Raw genomic sequence first — 14,427 nt, 5'->3', positions numbered from 1 at the left:
AATACATCTGTAGGTTAAAGTTTGTTTACAATACATCTGCAGGTTAAAGTTTGTTTACAATACATCTACAGGTTAAATTTGTTTACAATACATCTACAGGTTAAATTTTGTTCAGAATACATCTACAGGTTAAATTTTGTTTTCACTCTCCAATTTTTTAAAATCTAGCTCAGAAACGAATAAAACGAGCGAATAAGAAAGGAAAGAAGAAGAATATTTCGTCACATTGTTTGGCAGAGAAAAGAGACGGTTTATAAATTATCGTTACGGTTTGTTTTGTATGTAGCTATTCTTTCCTAAGTTAGTAGTGATAAGAGTAGAAGGAAGGCAGCTAGTCATCACCATCCACCGCCAACTCTTTGGTTACTCTTTTACCAACGAATGGTGGAGCTGACCGTCACATAATAACAATCTCAAGATTGTAAGAGCGAGCATGTTTACTGTGACAGGGATTCGAGCCCACGACCCCTGATTGTCAGTCGAGCACCCTAACCACCTGGACATGCTGGGCCCATCGTTATGGAAAAAAAAGTTTTTTTGCCGAATACCTTTTATTTTGAAGATGATTAAACGTTCACAAACATTTTATTTAAACTGTATTTTCTACATCATGATAGAACAGCATACATTTTGATGCTAAAGATCTTTATTTGAAATAATACAAGTGTTTTATTTTTTATAAAGCTTTTTGTTCAATGGTATTATTTTAAAATAAAGGTTGAATATTCCTTTTATTCAAGAGCTGATTGTATAAGCCAGACTAGATAACTTATTAGATGCTTTATTCAAATGTAAAGGTAAAATCTTTTCACATGGCCCTGTGTGCACAAAATAAAGGCTTTACGTACACTTTACTCACATAACTTTCTGTAAAGAAATAGAGATTTTTACAAACTTTCTGTCCAAACGACTTCTTTAAGAGCTTCTAAACACTTTACGTAGATGGATTTTTTTTAAGTGAGATACAAGTCTTAAAAACGTTCTCCAAACGATTTTGTTTGAAGGAAAAGAAAGATTATACAAGAAATGTGATTTTTAAATTGGATCCTGAAATAATAAAAAATAAAACGTGGAGAATTTCCTCATAGTTTCCTCATCGCATTTTATCATGTCTCAGATTGTTGAAGTTCAAGACTATTCTATTTGTAATTACAAACGTTTGTGGAGCCACAACCATTCTGAATCTGTTGGCAACGACAGATTTACTTTCCTCCATTTCATCACTGACATTCGGTTAAGATGATTAATATGGTGTGATATGAATTTCACCCAAAGATACACGAGGGCTATCTACACTACCGTCCCTAATTTAACAGTGATAGACTAAAGGAAAGGTAGCTAGTCAATATCACCCATCGCCAAAGCTTGGGTTATTCTTTTATCAAAGAATAGTGAAATTGACCGTCACATTATACGGGTCCGACATAGTCAGATAGTTAGGGTGTTTGATTTGTAATCTGATGGTCTCGGATTCAAATCCCCGTCACATCAAACATGCTCGCCCTTTCAGCCGCTTTAATGTGACTGCCAATCTCACTATTTTATTGGTTATAGAGTATACCAAGAGTTAGCGGTAGGTGGTGATGACTAGCTACCTTCTCTCTAGTTTTACACTGCTAAATTAGGGACAGCTAGCACAGATAGCTCTTTGCAGCTTTGCTCGAAAATCAAAATAAACAAACAAACAAACTATCCCATTATAACATTCCCTCGGCTAAATGGACTAGCATATTCGTTGTAAATGAAGAACATAATATATTTTACATGTAGTTCCCTTAAGTTGTCATTAGATTCCAAAGGATTCTTCTGGTTCATAATGAAACCTTATGACAAGAGCGACATCTGTTGGTTTTTAGGTACACCCGACAACTATTTCACATGGATGTCAACACTTTCTTCGGGAAGGAGTCGTTTCTGCTCATGGTGCATGTCATGTTACGTGCGCTCTCACATACGCACGTAAAAGTGCACGTGTTTTGACAGAACACTGTGATAAACAGGTTATGTTAAAGTAAGTATACGTGGAAGTTCTAAAAATAATCTGGATGCTATATATTCATTGAGGTTCATGTAAATCCGTTTTTACTAACTTTTTGCACCTTAATATATAAAAGATAGACATACTATTAGTTGACTCCCTCAGTTCAAGCAAGTTATTTAGAAGAACTGAAATGTATTTAGTTGCTTCAGCGTAATTTTTTTATTCATTCCGAAACTTTATCAGAAAAATTAAACAAAAAATAATAATAAACATCATGAATTATGATCTACAAGTTGTACTCGACAAAACTGGCCAGAATGTGATTTTACTGTACGCCTGACGTTTGTACTTCACACTATAATGATAACAGAAACTGAACAGAAATTGTTCAGTAAATTTGAACACTCTATGTTTGTGCTAAGTCATTTCACTGTTAACCAGCAAAACGATATGGCGGATCCAGGAACGAATGTTTACTGTTTACTCGTGGTCCTAAAGGGAGTTCGTTTACCCCCCCCCCCCAACGTCCCAGAATACCTTCTGGCGACATATATGTTTCAGCACAGTGTTACTGCCTTTAAAGATTTATTTGATGAAAATAATGTAGAAATTGTAAATATTTAATAATCTTAATTACTTAAAGCGGAGCAATACGACCCTTTAAGGAAACATTAGTATAGGTGTCTAGGAAAAAATGCCTTTTAATATTGGAGGCATGTTGATACTGAACTGCTTTGTGTTTTCAGTTGTGGGCACTTTATACAAGTGACAATTAATTCAGTTCTGTCGGAGGGGCATTCTGGCTTCTTGCATTCCTTATATTCAGCACAATTAGAACTTTAGGACGTATACATGAACCCCCAGAAACTCTGATTTCGATATTTAACACGATTGTGTATAAGATGCTGTTAAAATTAAAATCTGCAATTCCATTTTAGTTTCAATCTACGTATGGGCTGTGGTGGAACATGCACACAAACGTGAGGTTATTTTGCAATGTTACAGCATAGTTATGTACTTGCAACTTTTTTTTATCAAAGGTAGGACAGATCTATATTTACGACTGTTTGACATTGAACATAAGCGATTAGTTTTTATTTCAAATAAAACAAAGTGTTTAGAGAGTGTGTGTTTTCTTATAGCAAAGCCACATGGGGTTATCTGTCGAGCCCACCGAATGGAATCAAACACCTGATTTTAGCGTTGTAAATCCGTAGACATACCGCTGTACTAGCGGGGGGCAGGTGTTTAGAGAGTGAGCCTTATTGTATATTTCTCTAATAAAAACAAACAAGAAAGACTTCAGCAATTTCCTCTCTCAAGTTGGAGTCCAAGGTAATCCTCTTTTAAGGAATTTTTATAAATCTTTTTTTTTTTGCTGTTGTTTGTTAGGCTTGTGGTCAGTTAAGTCTTTTGGATGATATGTGTTGAACGGAAAGGAATATGATGAAATTAAAATAATTAAAACGTACTCTGAAGTCACGTTAGAGTATATGTTTTAATGGCAAATCAGCATCAACAAGTAAGCGCTATTATACTGTGGATGGTTTCAAGATTATGCTTGGATTTCGATGGGTGGAAGGTAATGTTCAGAGATTGACGGATGGCACTATTGAAACATTGAAGAGAAACAAGTTCAAAATATTTTAAGTAGGAAGTTATAATAATTTTTTTGTTATTAACATAAAATATATATTTTAATACAGGAGGATTAGAAGCAACATGTTGCTCATGTTGACAGAATGATTTGTGTTATAATTATTTTCATTTGTAGTTTTGAAGACTAACACATTAATAACACAAAGTAACTAGTTTAATGCTGAAATCGGTGTTCGAAAGAAAATCATCGACAAAAACAATTTGTTAGTAGATTTTGAGATCAGCAATACAGACGAATTCTACAAGATATTTAAACCTTTCGTAATGTAAGAGTAATTTTATAAAGTTTTAAAGATTGATGGATCCACATTATCGTTACATTTTATTGTTTTTTGTGATTTTAATGAAGTAATAAATAACATCTTCACCCTTGAATTGTTAAACGAAGTTTGTTCATTATATCTTGAGCCATTGAATGTCATTAGTATTAAAAACTGAATAAATGGTTACTTTATTTACATATACACATTTCGAGCGCGGGTTGAAGAAACAATAAATTTCTTTACAAAGTATCTCAAGATGCACATCTTCCCTTCTAAAGAAATATTAAGTAAACAAAGGTTAAGAAATAAAAAAATACACTGGTTTATGCAGAGTATAATGATTCTTATTATTGGAAGGAGGTTGGTTCCCTGAAAGTACAAAAAATGGAAAAACCAAAAGTATATTTAGTAAATTTAATTTGCTGAAAACTTACGTCACAATTAAAGCTAGATTTTGTTAATATGCAAACAATGAGTAATTTGACTTGCGTGTTGCTTTCAACTTTGCTATTTAAGAAAGTCCAAAGATCAGCCTGTAGTAATTAATACTAAATTGGTTATATCATCACCACATTTTTAAAGTGTGATTTAAACATTTCTTGTCCAATAATTTTATTGAGGATAGTGTCTATTAATAGTACTACAAGGAATTGTAAATTAAATAAATACCTCCGCCCTGGCATGGCCTAGCGCGTTAAGGCGTGCGCTTCGTAATGTGAGGGGCGCGGGTTCGCGCCCGAGTCGCGCCAAACATGCTCGCCCTTACAGCCGTGGGGGCGTTATAATGTGACGGTCAATCCCACTATTCGTTGGTAAAAGAGTAGCCCAAGAGTTGGCGGTGGGTGGTGATGACTAGCTGCCTTCCCTCTAGTCTTACACTGCTAAATTAGGGACGGCTAGCACAGATAGCCCTCGAGTAGTTTTGTGCGAAATTCTAAAACAAACAAACAAATAAATACCTCCTTGTTTGAAATTGTAGAATTACTAAAATAAGCTATTTTTACGAAGGAAATTTTGTTATTATATTTACTATTTTTAACATACCTTTATCAAATAGTAGAATATTATTTAATGGTAGATTTAAATAATTAAAAACCGTTTAATGTGTGTTTTTGGTATAGTTAAACCAATAGGAAGATAGTTCATGGTAGAGCTAAAGCATCAGGAAACCGTTTAATGTGTAACTCTGACGCCTCACGATTAGACAAGCAATATAATAAATTATTGATCAGTGATGTCGAGAAAACCCACTTGTAGAGAAATATATATGCAAAAACGGCTCGTTTGGGTTGAGAAAATATTTTACATAGAAGAGCGAACAACGTTTCGACCTTCTTCGACCTGACGATGACCGAAGAAGGTCGAAACGTTGTTCGCTCTTCTATGTAAAATATTTTCTCAACCCAAACGAGCCGTTTTTGCATATAATAAATTATTGAGTTTCACATTTTACAACTTAAAACTTTCGTAATTAAAACTGTCACACTCGCCCTTACGAACCAATTAAACTGATGCCAGTCTATCTGAAGAGATATTGGTTATATATATGAAGAATATTTTGGAAACAAAGAAATCGAACCTGGATGTTTAAGCTATTAAGTATGATTTGTTTTACAAGGTATTGTATTAAAAAGTTTACAGTAACTGCTACAAGACATCTGTTACTGGTTTGGTTTGTTTTGAATTTCGCACAAAGCTACACGGGGGCTATGTGTCCTAGCCGTCATTAATGCAGTAGTATAAGACAAGAGAGAAGGCAGCTAGTCATCACCACCCACCGCCAACTCTTGGGCTACTCTTTTACCAACGAATAGTGGGATTGACCGTCACATTATACACCCCCACGGCTGGGAGGGCGAGCATGTTTAGCGCGACGCGGGCACGAACCCGCGACCCTCGGATTACGAGTCGCACGCCTTACGCGCTTGGCCATGCCAGGCCCATCTGTAATAGTCTTCCCTGATTTTGAAATCGTAGACTGAACTAAAGGCAGCTAGCCAACGGCACACACTGTTAACCCTTGGAATAACGGTAAGTGGGATTTCATTGTTTCACTTATAACACACACCAAAGTGCTGAGATCTTTCTTTATTATTATTTATTTATATTTAAGTTTTATAGCGACGGGACACCAGCTACAAAGCCCTCTGTCTGTTTCTTTGCCATACATTCTGGCATGTAAACCAATAAGCCACTCGCGGTCAACGTAATACAACGTACAGTCTCAGAGATCGTATGTGTATTGTGTGTGTAATGGGAGGAGATAACCATAACGAGTAACTTATGAGAAAAAAAAAATGTAGCACATAAATGTATGTAACAACGTTTTCTGTTATCTATGATACATTTTCCAGTTATCTTGGTAGGACGATTTTCCATTGTGTCATCACCACTCATCGTCAACTCTTGGGCTACTCTTTTACTAACGAATAGTGGGATTGACCGTTACATTATAACGCCCCCGCGGCTGAAAGGGCGAGCATGTTTGGTGTCACGGGGATTCGAACCCGCGACTCTCGGATTTTGAAGGGATGAAGTTGATAAGATAAAGAAAAAAGATTAAATAGAATTTGTTAATTTTGAGATATCAAATGAAACATAATGAAAAATGAATATAAATTTGTGATTTAACTTATTAACTGTGGTTGTATTTCAAGTTTTATGCTGTAAAACCATCAAGAGAAAGGTTGTGCCTCTTATTTAAAAAAAATCAGTGTAAAAGAAACATATCGCAACTACAAAAAATTGTGTAAATATGATTTTTTAATTAAAAAAAAACACGAAAACGAGTTGATAATTTACTATAAAACTGGGATATTTGTAAAATAGAAACGGTACCACTGGTTGGCATTAAAGTGATTGGAAGACAAACTGATCCCAAGACAAATAAATAAATTAAGATACGCTATTTTAATTGCTAACAACACTTTAGTGCTTTACAAAGTTTTTAGATCGTCAGTGACCTTGAAAAACAAGGACAGTAGTTCATGAAATCCAGTTATTTCCGTTGGCTACATCAGATGTGTTTTTGAAATGGTTTTTTGAGTGTCTGTCTTCAACAACTTTATAAGGAGAGTAACGTGAGCTCACATGTGGATGAGGTTCTCCGGATATTAGAGCACTCCCTCCGGAGACAAATATCGGCACAGGAGATGAGAACTATATATACAGCTGATTTACTGATTATTTCTGAGCACCGAAATTACTACATTATTCGTTAACTTTCAGCCTCTTGGCAATTCATCGTGATACGCCGGTTATACGCGCGTCTTAATAAACGAGTAGTATAAAGTTAAACAGATGTAAATATTCTTCTCAAAATGCAAACGGAAAGACATTTTAAGCGCACCTTAGTGAGAACTACTTTTTCATTATGTCTTTCTTTAAAAGTTTATGGATCGAAAAACGATCTGTTTTTAATATCTTACTTATCGGTGTTTCATCATCGATGTTTCCTAGTTTATCGTGTACGAATAAACTGCTCAAGAGTACTAAAGTAACCATATTTTACTAGAAGTTACGAAATTTGATTACAGAGACTCCCGTTCAATAAAGTACCTTTAGGAAGTGTAGAGCTTGTCTCAGGTGAAGAGATTTTATCTCAAGTTTTAGAATAACAAAAGAACAGCAACTTTGACTGCATACATAATATTGTACTGTAATACCATTTCTGTCTTTTGAAGTCGAATTTTGTTAATTTGTTTTGTGCTGTATCTTGTTTTTCTTTTCTTAAAATAAGAAAAAAAACTTATTCCAATGTGCTTTGATATTTTGTTATTATTTCTGATGGCTTTATTTCATACCGAGGGTCCGCGCGAGGCTTATTTCTTAGAGTATTGGACTTTGAGACACAAGAGTCTCAAATTCGAGACTTACTACCAAATAACGCTTCGAATCTTCAGTTGTGGATGCTTTATAAAAGAAACAGCACCCTGGCTGTGATTCAGGTGCGGTCGATTGACTGAATTTTCGTCCACATTTGGAAATGGGATATAGTTATACCTGAACCTCTTATCTGACTGTCTATTGTGTGAATAAGGTGGTGTTTAGAATTTAGATAAACAATAAAATAAACATACAATTTCATTTTGAACATTATTCTCCCTTTCAATAATCCCTCAAAAATAGTTTACCAGAAATACGCTGTAAAAAGTGCTTTTGATCGTTATACAGTAAAGATTAAATTATGCAGATCGAGTGGTGTTGTTACATTGTTACATACAAGCAACAAATCTGTGTTGCTTAATACACGTAAAAGTGTTTCGGTTCTGTAGTTGAAAGTTCTTACTTCCAGATGACAGTTGATATAAATTATTGTTGGTCCCTCAACTCAACAGTGTTACTTTTAGATAACGTATCCACTTATAACTTACAAAAATATACTTTTTGTGCAATAGAGTAATTTTGCCCACCGTGTTTTTATAACACGTGTAACAGAGTGCTAATTTCGATAGTTTTACAAGGGCCACGTATTTTTACAGTAGAAAATTTTACTCTTTCTTTTGTATGTAGTGTTATAAATATTTTCCTAAGAAGACATCTAAAGCTCTGCGCATTACCTGCATTTGAAAATATATTTTTATAAAAAGTAATTTAGTTTAATTGCAAGATTGTAATGGTCATTATCATTTAACCATACTATCTCTAACTAAACTTGGCAAATCTCTAACTTTCTTACACTGAATTGGATGCAAATGTTGAAGAGTTCTTTTATGGTCGGATTTTCTCAATTGAATAGAAAACTTAAGAAAATACGCTGTTTTATAACAGTGACTGTTTTTTTTTGCTAGAAACCTTTCTTTAATTTGTTATATTTTTATTGGTACCAGTTTTGCGGACTATTAAATCCTGTACACGTGCTCACTGGAAAAATAAGACCATTTATAAATAATGTTTTGATATTATGGAAGAAGCGTTGTAAAAAGAAATGTTGTTTTTGAAAGTCAAACTGATAGACTGGTCTCATTTCAACCAAACAGTGTTTATATATTCTTGACTGCGGAAACATTTAAACATTTACAAGCTAGATGAAAATACGAGATGTCTAATTATCTGCTCTTTTGTAGCAAATAAAAGGCTTAAAACAGAAAGATGGTATTTTACAATTAAAGTTGGCGAAAATCAAGATCTTTAAAATATTCACATCAACGTCACTATTTAAAAAGATCTTGACTTTCGCCAACTTTGATTGTAAAACTCCTTCTGAATACCGTTCTGTTGCCTGGTTTTCAACCAAGCCAAAACCAACAGAGAGTATGTTGTTATATGGATATATTTAAATTCAGTAATGTGTTAATTCTGTTTCAGCTCTTAAAACCTGCGATTTTATGTTACCTTTACTTTTATCTAAAAAGTTTCTAATACACTTTGAAGTTTGCCCCTGAAGAAAAAAGGTCCACCTTTCGAAAACGGTCGGTTTACAGGTTTTTTATCATTTTAATACTCTTTGAAAAGACTTATAGAACTGGTGGATGAATATTTTGTTTTTCCAATGTTAATTGCTTGATGTAAGGCTTTAAATAATAAATGATATTTAGATTTATATAGATATATGTAAAGTATAAACTTGTTTGGTTTATTCTTGTTTAGATAGTTATGAGGAAGATCTCGAAAGTTTTCATAGTTTATTAAATTGTAAGGTTTAGTAAAAATTGATAGGTAAAAAGTTCAACGTTTCTTGTCCGAATTAAGGCTTCAAATTATATATAACATTTCATAAAGTACGGTTGACTGTCAACTAGAAACATGAGCTCTTACAGTGTTTCTGTTGAAACTATAGTTTTTGAACTGGTGTTAGCATTTACAGGCTTTCAAGGGAACTCAGTCAGCAATGAATAATGACTTGATGGGAACAAGCCAAAGAGCTCTCTTTTATTTTTATTTTTTGTGTGCAGATGTACATATGGTGGTCCCTTTTCCTTTTAACCCTCACCTGTGTAGCACGTGCTGTAACTGTCATCATTATGAGAGCTAATGTTGTTCGTAGGCTTCCAAGTTTTGACGTACGGGAGGGTGCCAAGATGTGTATAGGAAAACGTTGATTGTATTTTGTCATTTCTAAATAACATGTCATAACTTTTATTATGATATCAAACATGATGAGATTTCAAATAAATAAACGTTTAAAGTAGTACCAGCAACTATTTACTTTAAACACTAAATTTTGTATAGCAGTATCTCCTTACCAATGTGGTTTAATTTGGAAAACCCCACACTTTATAACATATGATCGAGGATATTAAGTGAAAGCTAATATCAAGCCCTCTAGGTAGTGTGAAAGCAAGTTTGGTAAAACTACTTTACCAAAAATAAAGTCATCAGAAACATGAAATTGTGAAACTACAGATTACTGTAAAAAACAATAAAAACCCTTCCTCACCACCATCACAAGATAAGGGTTTGTTTCGAAAATTGGAAAAATAATTTTGGAAATCAATGCTTTTTTGTTGCACAAGAACAAATATTTTATTTACCATCATAGGAAAGATCACACTTTTGATTTGATTTTAGAAAGACGATAGAGTCTACAAAGTGTATATTTTTGACAACTACGAAAGTTTAAGTATCAAGTGTTAAGGATAACAATGGCTCTATCCTTGTCTGTTGGCTGTATGTAACATTGTTGTTAGATTTAAGATGTTTTAAAACATTTGTGTTTGATTTTTCGGTTCAGGTTATTGTCATATTGCTTGGAAAAATTAATGTTTGAATTATATTATTTTCTACAACTTTCATATAACTCCTTGAATATGGTGTTCTGTTTGGAGGTGGTGCCCGAGAGGACTTTTTTTTGATGCATTGGTGGTCAGATTGATGAGACGTGTTGCATAAAAAAATAAAAAATTGCAAAGCTGAGGTTTCGAGAGAATTTTTGTAGGTGAGAAAGACGACCAAATTTGTTATCATAGTTATTATTCTCACACAAGCTGAGACCTTCACTAATGATACTGATTTCTACTTCTGAAAGAGCTATATTTGAAACATGAACAAAGAGTTGATTGTTACTTGTAGGCAGGGGCATAGATTTTTTACACCTGATGGGGGGGATGATTTTTGCAACCACTTATGTGGATTGTTCAATTTGCAAATTTGTAATCTCTGATTACGTGAACCTGAAAGCGGTAAACATGTAGTCACAGAGTAATCTTGTTGCCACGATACTTGCATGTATACTTAGGCCCACTGACTGATACTTACGAACTATCGCTTAGATCGAAAAGCTTAGAAGCACGCCTATATTAAAGATATACATTTTGGCTACTGAAAAAGCCTACATCTAGGCCTAATTATGTAATTCAATTGGTAAGAACACGAGAATCACAAGAACAAAAACAATTGAAAAGCTTAGAAGCACGCCTATAGTAAAGATATACATTTTGGCTACTGAAAAAGCCTACATCTAGGCCTAATTATGTAATTCAATAGGTAAGAACACGAGAATCACAAGAACAAAAACAATTGAAAAGCTTAGAAGCACGCCTATATTAAAGATATACATTTTGGCTACTGAAAAAGCCTACATCTAAGCCTAATTATGTAATTCAATTGGTAAGAACACGAGAATCACAAGAACAAAAACAATTTGTAGGCCTGTGATGCAATAAAACAATTCAACAAACCAAACTGTAGGGGAGATGATTTTATGCATCATACCCCCCACCTAAAATGAAGGGGGATGTATACCCCCATCCCCCGGGATCTACGCCCCTGCTTGTAGGGCTTATGAAATCACTATTATTACTTGCAGGACTTATGAGGTCCGTTACGGATTTATTAATTAATGTACATCTATTTTAACATTTATATTTGTTTCATTTAAATATATATTTAGAAATGTATGTAATTTATACTGTTAAATGTGTATTGCGAAATTCCCTCCTATTCACTAAATTTGTAGAAGATTCTAGAGCATAGAAATCAACAATGTATGTATGTATATAAATATCAGTATTTTTACTCTAACTGAACTTCCTAGAAAATCTTCTCTGAGTCATATAAAAGATAATCAATGCAATGCAGAGAGACAGTTTTACATTGCTGGTTTGCTATAGTTAATATACTATAAACCTGGGAAGCTATTACTGTGATAAACGCTTATCAGTTGGGAAACTACAGAAATTTGACCAAGAACGTTTATAGTTTTCGAACATTATAAATCGCTTAGCTTCAGAGAATTAACATTGGACGTTAGGTATCTTCGTCGGTGAAAGGTCAATTTGTAAACAGCGTGAGACCAGCCAAGAATAGAGAGAAAGCTAGTTACCTCTTAAGTCAATGGCTTCCAAACTTTCTTCTCTTGGCCGCACCTTCGGAATGGAAATTTGCTCGGGCAACAAAAACGAAAAATCAAATCATAGCAGTGCTTTATTCGTATCATAGAACACAAGTACATTATAATATGATCACGAGACATCCAGAAAGTATAAGACAATGCAACTACATAAAAACATGATTCATTCACAAAATATAGAAATTCAATGAGAAGTGTGAGCTTGTTTTTGTGCGGTAATCTCATTTGTATTTGGTCTAATTTGACACAAACAAACTCTCATCTCCTCATCAAAACAAATAAGACTTTCTATTTTCTGGTCTTTGATATTTGTTAGAGCTGCAAATCCCTGTTCACGACAACATGTCTTGGAGAACTGTAGAAAAATGGATAATGCTCTTGAAGAGATATGTGATATTGTTTCTGGTCGTATATCCATAAAGAGTCCAGTGACATACTCCCATGATTCATTTTCAAGGTGCGATCACTCGAAATGCATGCCATTTCCTCCTCCTCATCTAATGTCAGATCTGAACAGTTGGAATTCACAAAGGAATATTTAATCCTTTATGAGGCCGTACAATTCATTGCTCGTTTTAAAACTTTTTACCAGTGGGAACATTGAGGTTATGTTGCATCGTTCTTCAGAGCCAGAGCTGAAGCTTTTTTCGAATGCAGTTAGTTTGTCTGTAGTCGTGAGCATATTGTCGTCGCAGCCTTGCATACTGGCGATGAGCACATTTAACCGGGAAAAAATATCAACCAAATATGCCAGCTTTGCACATTAGACATTCTCACCCAGATGGAGGTACAATGGGTTTCTTTCTGGTTCCAACAATGCTCTTAACTCGTTCTTCAATTCCAACATCCGATTTAAAACTTTATGTTCAGAATTAGGCATAGGTGTTCTGATTCCATGTCTTTGCAGAGTTGAGAAAATAACTGCGCATTTAGTGGTTTTGCTTTGATGAAGTTCACGATGCGCATAGCCTGATCAAGAACTATCTTCAAATCAGCTACAAGGGTCTTGCTGACTAATGCCTCCCTGCGTAAAAAACAGTGAGTTAATATTACATCTGGATTTTTCTATTTGATGAGTTACACCAAGCCCATCACATTTCTTATCACAGATGGAGCTCCATCCGTACAAATTTTAACACAAGAATTCCATGAAATCTTAAGTTTTTCCATATACTCAGACAAGGTTTGAAAAATATCTTGTCCCCTGGTATGTTTTTCAACTTCCCTGCAACATAAAAACTGTGTGATTATTTCGTTATTGGAAATGAATCTGACATAAGCAAGCAACTGTGCTCTTCCACTAATGTCGCTTGATTCATCAACTTGAATGGCAAATTTAGAATTCTCCATACTTTCGGAAACACGCTTATCAATATTAGCTGACATATCAACTATTCTTCTGCGAATTGAATTATCAGACAAAGGAATTTTCATAACTTCTCGCTAAGCATCATCATCAAACAAAGTTCTCACAATCAAGCTGCTGGCAGGCAGAATAAATTTTTCAGCTATTGTATATGGTTTTGTTTATTGAGCAATCAATTCAGCCACTTGGTAAGATACAATCTGCATTTTATCTGAGATTGACATTCGTTTTTTAAAATATTCTTGTTAGAATTTTTGCTGTTCCAAAAGTCTTTCAAATTCAATATTGAATATCTTTGTTTGCCAAATTTTCATGTTTTGGCAGTAGATGTCTTTTCATCTTATTTGGAACCATATTGGCATTGGAAAACTTTTCACCACAGTTCAAACACATAGTGGCTGAGGTGTGTTTTTATATCCAGTACATGTGAAACCAAGACTCATTATTGCTCATATATTGTTGACAAACTTTCTTTTTTGGAGGTTTGTTCGACAAGCCTTCTTCAGCACTCTGTTCAACTCTGTTCACGGTTTTGAATAAGACGATTCTGGATCACAACGTGGACTCAGATCGTCCTCATCTTCGCTTAATGCTCTTGCTCTCACTTTGAAAAAATATCTATCCATAATTTGCAAATAAAAATTAATATTCATTTTTGTCACATGAATGTTTTGGAAATGTCTCTAAATCGTTTTTATTGTCTTTGAATCTTCCCGGCACACCTGCCATCCTCTCGCCCAACACCATTTGGGAACCACTACGTTAAGTGAACTGTACTGATATCAACTCGAAACTAATTCGCTCTTCGTGAACCGTCGATGAAGTATTCAGTTCCAGACCAGAAAGAAGAGTCGATATTGTTTGTAAG

General features: G+C 34.4%; 1 protein-coding gene across 1 annotated transcript; it reads right to left on the bottom strand.

Moving 5' to 3' along the window:
• Positions 1 to 13,270: 13,270 nt before the first annotated feature.
• LOC143232648 (protein FAM200C-like) lies at positions 13,271 to 13,627 on the bottom strand. The gene has a single exon (XM_076468309.1). The coding sequence runs from the start codon at positions 13,625 to 13,627 to the stop codon at positions 13,271 to 13,273; it is 357 nt and encodes a 118-aa protein (XP_076324424.1).
• Between the last annotated feature and the right edge of the window lie 800 nt (positions 13,628 to 14,427).

The sequence above is a fragment of the Tachypleus tridentatus genome, chromosome 1, assembly GCF_004210375.1.
Source record: "Tachypleus tridentatus isolate NWPU-2018 chromosome 1, ASM421037v1, whole genome shotgun sequence".
Lineage (NCBI taxonomy): Eukaryota > Metazoa > Arthropoda > Merostomata > Xiphosura > Limulidae > Tachypleus > Tachypleus tridentatus.
The sequence above is the reverse complement of the archived record's forward strand: the minus strand, read 5'-3'. Positions and strand labels throughout refer to the sequence as shown.

What these genes read in the sequence shown, in the direction of transcription:
- LOC143232648 (XM_076468309.1), bottom strand. Translation starts at nt 13,627, where the DNA reads ATGAAAATTCCTTTGTCTGATAATTCAATTCGCAGAAGAATAGTTGAT.